The 8,886-nt window shown below is 25.0% G+C and overlaps 1 protein-coding gene across 1 annotated transcript in view; it reads right to left on the minus strand.

Moving 5' to 3' along the window:
• LOC123011703 (zinc finger protein 609-like) overlaps positions 1 to 8,886 on the minus strand; it is a 62,637-nt gene that overhangs the window by 19,712 nt on the left and 34,039 nt on the right. The window contains exon 5 of the mRNA XM_044409287.1: positions 8,752 to 8,882. Coding sequence (XP_044265222.1) covers positions 8,752 to 8,882 — 131 coding nt within the window. The remainder of the gene's footprint in view (positions 1 to 8,751; positions 8,883 to 8,886) is intronic.

An 8,886-nucleotide genomic window follows, 5' to 3' on the forward strand; every position in this document is an offset into this window, starting at 1 on the left:
TTTGCCTTTTCTTGTATTAATTCACCAAAATTTTAAAATTTGAAAACAATTTTCGTTTAAAAATAATTGCAATTAAATTAAATTATCCAGGGTAAAATATTTTTTGTCAAATTTTGGATTTTTTTGAATAAATTCAACAAAATATATAGATTCTCATTAATAAATGCGCAAAAAGCTAAGCAAAACGGACGAAAAATTATTTTTTCTTTAAAAAATGGGCTAGAAACTAACAAAATAACAAAAAATCTTAAAAATAAACAAAATTAACTATTACTGAATGAATAAATAAAATCTCAAAAAATAAGAAGAATAAAGAATAATTTTTTGCAACTATCAAGCTCTTAAAATTGGGAAAAAACACCGCAAAAATGTTGTTTAAAAAAATCTAAAACGAGTCTTATTAGTATTGCACACTGCAATTGCATTTCAGCAAATCTTTGCGATTAATGGATCAAACTTTCAAAATTTAAAGTCACTTTTCGTTTAATCATAATTAAATACGATAAAACTGTTCAAAATAAGATTTTTTCGCACAATATTGGATTTTTTTTAATGTTTCAGCAAAATCTGTTTAAGATGTTACATTTACATTAATAAATAAGCAAAAAAAAACTACCCAAAATAGCCGGAAACGTATTTTTTGTCGGTAAATAGGCTTGAAATTAATGAAAATAACACAAAATGTAAAAAATACATAAAATCTTCGTTACAAAATGTACCAAATCGAAGAAACAAGCAGAAATAACAGATTTATATATAACTAGATCTTACAATTTCATGTTTCAAAAAAACTCGAAAAATACGATCTAACAATAATCAAAAGTAATTGAAAAACCTAATAAAATCGTTAGAAACAAAATTTTTCCGATTTTTTGTTTTTATCTCAAAAACGTGCTTACTTGTAAATACTAAAAAAAGGTAAAAATAACACCATTTTAGACCCATTTTGATGAATTTATAACACAATTTTGCGAAATAATTGCGTTTCTAGCTGAAGAACGTGCTAAAACACCCGAGAAATGCAATTTTCGATTTAATTTGTTGATTTTTTGGTTTATTTTAGCGAAATAAAATCTGAGACAGCACAAAAATGTGCTTAAATTTTGTGATTTCTCGGCTTGTTTTTGCTTTAATGTTGCTCAAAAACCAGTTAAATCTAGTGAAATATACAAAATAACATGAATATCAATAGTTTCTGATTTTTATGGGCAAAATTTTGTAAAATAAATGAGCTTCTAGTTCAAAAACAAAATCTTACAATTTCACGTTTTAATTAAAAAAATCTCGAAAAATTCGATCTGAAAATAATTAAAATCAAATAAAAAAAAAACAAATTTTGGCTTCAATCCAGCGAAATCTATTAAAATCATTTAGATTTTCATTGAAAATCAAGCAAAAAGTTACAGAAAACACCTGAAAGAGAATATTTCAGGCCTAATTTTACTATTCGTTGCATTAATTCAAATAAAACTCGTAAAATGAGAAGAATTTCCGCGTTAAAAAATGAATTAAATCAAGAAAAAATATCCCAAAAATGTAGCTGAAAAAAGTCTTGTTATCACTGCAATTACATTAAACAAATTGAACAAAATTTCAAAATTTAAAGTCACTTTTCCTTCAATAAAAATTAAAATAATATAAAACTGTTCAAAATAACATGTTTTGGATTGTTTTGAAAGAATTCAGCAAAATGTTGAAAAAGTTAGATTTTCATTAAAAAATTAAGCAAACAAAACAAAATGGTCGAAAAATCGTAAGTGGGCTTGAAACAATGAAATAATAAAAACAACACATTTAAAAAAACAAAACAAAAACTACATTCAAAAATACAAGAATACACAGGGTGTTTCATAAAAAAAAACATAATTTTGTATTGTAACTTATTTTGAAAATAGCTTGTATACCTACTTGAAATTTTTTTTAAGTAATGTAGAAATGTAGAGAATTAAGATTTATAAATTTCGTAAAAACATTTTTCTAATATTAATAATAATTAAGTCACTTTACTTGAAATACCTTGTATTTAGGCAAAGTTGTATTTTCACGCTTTGCCAATTCACAATCGTCATTTTTCATGCATGTGCAAGCACCACACCTGTGTAATTAATTCCTTGTCGGTTATTAAAAGTGTCATTGTTCCCATAGTTGACTTAATAAATACCTCATTCAGTTGAAATAATTCAAAATCCGCTACTAATTACCAACGTTCGTTCGTTCATTTTGCAAGCTTGCGTTTCCTGAATATCTCTAATTACGTTCATTAATTCGCTCCATTCGATTATTATTATGAATGCGTAGGTACGCAATTCTGTGTGCATTATTCAAGAACAGGTGAACCGCGCGAGCGATTTACGTAATTAAACATCGACTAATTACCTAATTAAACACGACTTATTTACATTGAATCGACTGCGATTTAGCGCAAAAAGCGATCACTTTTATGAAAATTCAACTAAACAACACGAAATTTCACATCCTGAAAACTAAACAATGGAAAGATTATAACAGGTCGTAAATACTACAAATGTATTCTTTTGTGTAAACAGAGAGATTACTGTTTAATATTTCAGGACTAATTTTATGATTTGTTGCGTTAATTCAAATAAAACTCTAAAATAAAAAGTTTAGGTTAAGCAAAAATGTTTTAAAAAATCTGCAACTTATAAAATCTTTGACTTTTCGTGAATTAATTCGCCAAAATTTTAGGATTCGAGGACAATTTTCTGTCCAATTTTGGATTTTTTGAATAGGTTGCAAAAACCTATACAAATCGGGCGAAAAAATATATTTTTTTAATGAGCTAGTAACTAACAAAAATAACACAAAATAAAAAAAAAAACAAACAAAATTAACTGCAAATGTAATTAAAGAAGAATAAATAATTTTTTCTATCTATTAAGGCAATTTCTTAAAATTATTTAAATTTTCATTGAAAAATAAGCAAAAAGTTGCAGAAAACACCTGAAAGAGAAAATTTCAAACTTAATTTTACGATTTGTTGCGTTAATACAAATAAAACTCTAAAATAAAAAGTTTCGTTTAAGCAAAAATGTTTTAAAAAATCTGCAACTTATAAAATCTTTGACTTTTCGTGAATTAATTCGCCAAAATTTTAGAATTTGAAGACAATTTTCTGTCCAATTTTGGATTTTTTGAATAGATTCAAGAAAATATCGTAGATTTTCATTAAAAAGTATACAAAAACCTATAAAAATAAGCCGAAAAAATACTTTTTCTTTAAAAAATGAGCTAGAAACTAACAAAAATAACACAAAATTAAAAAAAAAATTAACTGGAAATGTGATTAAAGAAGAATAAATATTTTTTGTATCTATTAAGACAATTTCTTAAAATTATTTAAGTTTTCATTGAAAAATAAGCAAAAAGTTACAGAAAACACCTGAAAGAGAAAATTTCAAACTTAATTTTATGATTTGTTGCGTTAATACAAATAAAACTCTAAAATAAAAAGTTTCGGTTAAGCAAAAATGTTTTAAAAAATCTGCAATTTATAAAATCTTTTGACTTTTCGTGAATTAATTCGCCAAAATTTTAGAATTCGAGGACAATTTTCTGTCCAATTTTGAATTTTTTGAATAGATTCAAGAAAATATCGTAGATTTTCATTAAAAAATATGCAAAAACCTATAAAAATAAGGCGAAAAAATACTTTTTCTTTAAAAAATGAGCTAGAAACTAACAAAAATAACACGAAATTAAAAAAAACAAACAAAATTAACTGGAAATGTGATTAAAGAAGAATAAATAATTTTTTGTATCTGTTAAAGCAATTTCTTAAAATTATTTTAATTCAAACACCTGAAAGAGAAAATTTCAAACTTAATTTTACGATTTGTTGCATTAATTCAAATAAAACGCGTAAAATGAGAAGCATTTTAAATTATTTTTTAAATCTAAAATAGAAATAATAAATTGTTTTGTTACTTTTTTGACATTTTTTTTACCAATTTTAGAAGTGTTTTATACTAATGAAAATTAAGAGCAATTTGTAGTTTTTTAGACTTTTTTGTGCAATTTGTTGTTATGTAGTTTGTCTCTTCTTAGCTCTAAATCTTTGAAAAAAAAACTAATTTTCTCGATTTAAATTTTAAGCTAAAATTAATTTTGGAAATGATAAGTGTCTTAACTTCAAAAATAATACATTTTTACACAAATTCCTTCATTTTCATAATTTCAAAAAATAATTACTTAAATAATTACGAAAATTTGGTTTCATGTTTATTTTAAAGTTTTAATATCGAAAATTTTAAAAAATATTTCAGTTGATAAATTTTAGAAACAGATCTATAATACTTTACTAAAATTACAAAAAAAAACGCAAATTTTGATGATTTTTTTTTATTTTTTTATAATTTCACATTATTCTTAGAAACAGCATAAGTTTATTTACAACACCCATGAAGAATACGTGACCTGTGGCTACTTTGTAAAAAAAAATCAAATATTTAATAAATAGCCAAAAAATCCATTAAAACCAGCAGAAAAAGCATTTGTTTCTTTACTAAGTAAACTAGAAACTATTGAAAATAAAACAAAATCTTGAAAACAAACAAAAAAATTAACTGTTACTACTTTAATTAAAAAAAAATTCTCAAAAAAATATGATTTAAGAAGAATAAAAAAATATTTTTTTGCATCTATCCCTTCCAAATCTCTTAAAACCATTTATATTTTCATTGAATAATAAGCAAAAAGTTACAGAAAACACCTAAAAGAAAATATTTCAGGCCTAAATTTACGATTTGTTGCATTAATTCAAACCCAACTTTTAAAAGTAAGAAAAATTTTCGTAAAAAATCAATAAATTGAAGAAAAATAACTCAAAAATGTCCTACAATTATAAAATTGACTAGTCTAATCTGTTGCCAACTTAAATTCAAAATCACAGTCAATTTTAATTAAAATTATTTAACTATTTGTTTTATTTCTGTAAAAAATTCCACAATTTAGACATTTTCAAAAAAATACAATTTCGGGTAATTTTTTGTAAAAATGGTGAGAAAAGAAGAAATTAACAAATCTCTCTGAGATTAGCTTGATTGGAAGTGGGCCAAATCGAGGTCCTATTTGCTTACATTTCCTCTCAGTTTGTTAGTTTCGAATCGGAGTGATCCCAGATGAAATATTTCGAAAATTGACAAAATTATCGTTCATTCACCCATCGAAATTTTTTCTCTCGCCCACTTACCATTCCATGGGTGTAAATGGATTACTAACACGCCAAAATCCAGCAAATGTCGTGACGTATCAAAATAATTAATTAGCAAATCATGATAATTAATTATCTCTAAATGTGACATCATGCAAAAAGTATTTTTAGAATGAGAAGATGAGGTCGTGTCAGGTTTCGATATCGAGTGCAAATTCCAAATTTCGTCTCAATTTCCATAATTTAATTCATTAAATTGGAGTTATTTTCCAACACGGGTTCTGGATGCCACATTTAAACAAATTTATCGGTATGTTAATTTATGGTTATGAGCTCGAACAGATGCTCTCGCAAATGTTTTTCAGTTATCAAAGTTTCAGGTTTTTTTTTTTTTGTTTTGGTGGCAAAATTGTCATAAATTTAGCGTTTTCTCAAACAGTAATTATTTTAATGTTTCTTCACTTCTCACATTAAACAGCAATTTATCTGTTTACACAAAAGTTTACATTATGACTTGTCATAATGTTTCCATTGTTTAGCTTTCAAGATGCGAAATTTCACATTCAATTTAAGTTGATATGAAATTGTAGTGAAACCTTTTTTTCTTATTTCAAAGTTGGCTTGTTGAAAAATACTTTTATGACTGTTTTGTGAGGTTTTTATTTATTTTTTAAATGAAAATCTAAATGATTTTAATAGATTTCGATGAAATAAAATTCCCAATTTGTCTTTGTTTCATTTAATTTTGATTATTTTTCAATCTTTTTCTTTCTCTCTTGGTGCATTTCTCAATAAAAATTTTGTTGTTTGTTCTAAACGAATTTTTAGATTGAAAATAAAAATTGCAAATTTGGGGTTTTTTGATTTAATTTTGATCATTTTCAAATTGTATTTTTCGAGGTTTTTTTTATTAAAATATGAAATTGCAAGTTATAAATGTGTCATTTTTTAAATTGTGTGCAGTGTCGTTTTTTATGCTAAAATCTTTACAAATTTACACCCATTTTTGCAAGATTACAAGATTACGATTTCAATTTTTTCAATAATGTCGCAAGATTACGTTTTTTGAGAAATTTTTGTAATTTTTCAGTATTTTGTTGAGTTGAGAAGTGAGGAACAAAACTTAAAATTCGGTTTGAAAAATACTGTTTTGTGTAGTTTTTAATAAAAATGTTTAGATCGACAATAAAAATTGCGTTTTTTTTCTCGACTTTTTTTCAGTTTTTTAAATTAAAACATGAAATTGCAAGATCTACTTATAAATGTCTTATTATTTCGTTCATTTTGTAACGAAAATTTGATCTTTTTTTTTTTAATTGAAATTTTATCACTTCTGGGGTTTTTTATGCTAAAATCTTAAGATGTGGTGCTTTTTTGGAAACAAAAAACTGTTAACTCTGCGGTTTTCCACGTTATTCAATCAAAAACCTGATTGTTTCGGCAAATTTTCTCAAAAAAAAAAATCGAAAATCTACCAACTTGGTTAAAAATACTCGGTAGTTATATTTTTTGCTAAATTTTACCGGTCGAAAATGATATATATTTTTCTTTTCTTTTTTTCGAAAGCTAGTAACCCAATTATTTTAGAAACTTTTGTTAAAAAAAAGCGAAAAATTTAAGAAAATGAACTAAAACGGATGCTATTTTTACCTTTTTGGCAAAAGGAAAGACGCTTTTGAGATAAAAAAAAAAACACAAATTTCGAAAAATTTTATTTAAACAGGCTAAAAAAAATTTTAATTTTTTTTCAAAATCTTGTCCTCACGCCTAAGAATTACAAAAAAAATATGATTTTATCTCACTTGTCAATCGATTCAACTGGTTTTTGAGCAAAATTAAGGCAAAAATAAGCCGAGAAACCTCAAAATTTGGTTGAAACAATTTTTGTATTAAAATCTCAGGTTTTTCGCGAGTTTTCGCTAAAACAAATCAAAAAATCAACAAATTAGGTATTAACAAATTTCTTTGCTTGTTACTTCGATTTAGTACATTTTGTAACGAAAATTTTGTCTATTTTTTTAATTTTGTGTTATTTTCATTAGTTTTAAGCCCATTTACCGACAAAAAAAAAATACATTTTCGGGTGTTTCGTGAAGGTTTTTTTTTATTTATTAATAAAAATTTAACATTTTAAACAGATTTTGCTGAATCGTGTCAAAAAAATCTTAAATTGGACACAAAATATATTATTTTGAACAGTTTTATCTCATTTTAATTATTATTGAACAAAAAGTTAAATTTTGAAATTTTGTTCAATTAATCCCAAAGATTTGCTGAAATGCAATTGCAGTGATAAGAAAACTTTTTAGAGTGACATTTTTGAGATATTTTTGCTTGGTTTAATTCATTTTTAAACGAAAATACTTTTCATTTTACGAGTTTGATTTGAATTAATGCAACAAATAGCAAAATTAGACCTAAAATATTCTCTTCCGTGTGTTTTCTGTAACTTTTTTCAATGAAAATCTAAATGGTTTTAAAAAATTGCTGGATAGATGCAAAAAATTATTCTTTATTCTTCTTAAATCGTATTTTTTGAGATATTTTTTAAATTAAAACAGTAACAGTTAATTTTGTTTATTTTTAAGATTTTGTATTATTTTCGTTAGTTTCTAGACCATTTTTTAAAGAAAAAATACTTTTTCAGCCGTTTTGCTTAGCTTTTTGTGCATTTATTATTGAGAATCTTTATATTTTATTGAATTTATTCAAAAAAATCCAAAATTTGACAAAAAATATGTCACCCTGGATAATTTTATTTAATCTCATTAATTTTTAAACAAAAATTCTAAAATTTTAGTGAATTAATACAAAAAAGGCAAAGATTTACTAAAATGCAGCTGCAGTAAAAACAAGATTCATTTTAGATTTTTTAAACAACATTTTTGTGGTATTTTTCTTCAAACTGATTCACTTTTTCACAAAAACATTTCTAATTTTAAGAGTTTTAAAGGTTTCAAGGTTTAAATCAAGTAATAAATCGTAAAAATTTGACTTAAAACATACTTTGTGCTGTTGTATGTAATTTTTTGGGTAATTTTTAGTAAAAATCTAAACGATTTTAAGAGATTTCACTGGATAAAAAATTGCAAAATTTGTCGTGTTTTATTTGATTTCGATTATTTTTTAACAAGAATTGACCTTGAATTTAGAAATTCTGTTAAATCAATCAATACAAGAAATCGCAAAATTAAGATTGTTTTGTTTAATTTCGATTAGGGTAAATCCGGGAGAGATAGACCAGCAGGAGAGATGGACTTTTGAACCTAGAACCCTTCTAGGACTCAATTTGCAAAATAAAATGCATAATAAATAAACGAACTTTGTTACTTTCTCTAAACTAAACAAATAACTAGTAAAAAAACTGGATCAGAAACATAAGAAAACACTTGATAATTAATGTAAAGTTTGAGACAATGAAAGTTAAAAAAACTTCCAAAAGTAGATTTTTGTTAACTAGTTGAAATAAAAATTGCAAAAATGCAAAATTCGTCTTGTTTTATTTGATTTCGACAATTTTTTTAACGAGAAAACGAAATTACGAAATTAAAAAATTAATTTAAAAAAAAAGAATCACTGACCTTGGGTTCGGTTTTGAGCTTCTTTGGAGGCGGCGACGAGCTGCGTTCGTCGATGATATTGGTGGCGGGTGTATTCGTCGGCGGCGCATTGGCGGCGGCCACTTTGGCCTGTTCCGGCTTGGCGGCGGATCCTTG

Source organism: Tribolium madens, unplaced genomic scaffold (assembly GCF_015345945.1).
Source record: "Tribolium madens isolate multiple individuals breed KSU strain unplaced genomic scaffold, Tmad_KSU_1.1 Scaffold_91;HRSCAF=231;Tcas5.2_LG7, whole genome shotgun sequence".
In the NCBI taxonomy this organism is placed as follows: domain Eukaryota; kingdom Metazoa; phylum Arthropoda; class Insecta; order Coleoptera; family Tenebrionidae; genus Tribolium; species Tribolium madens.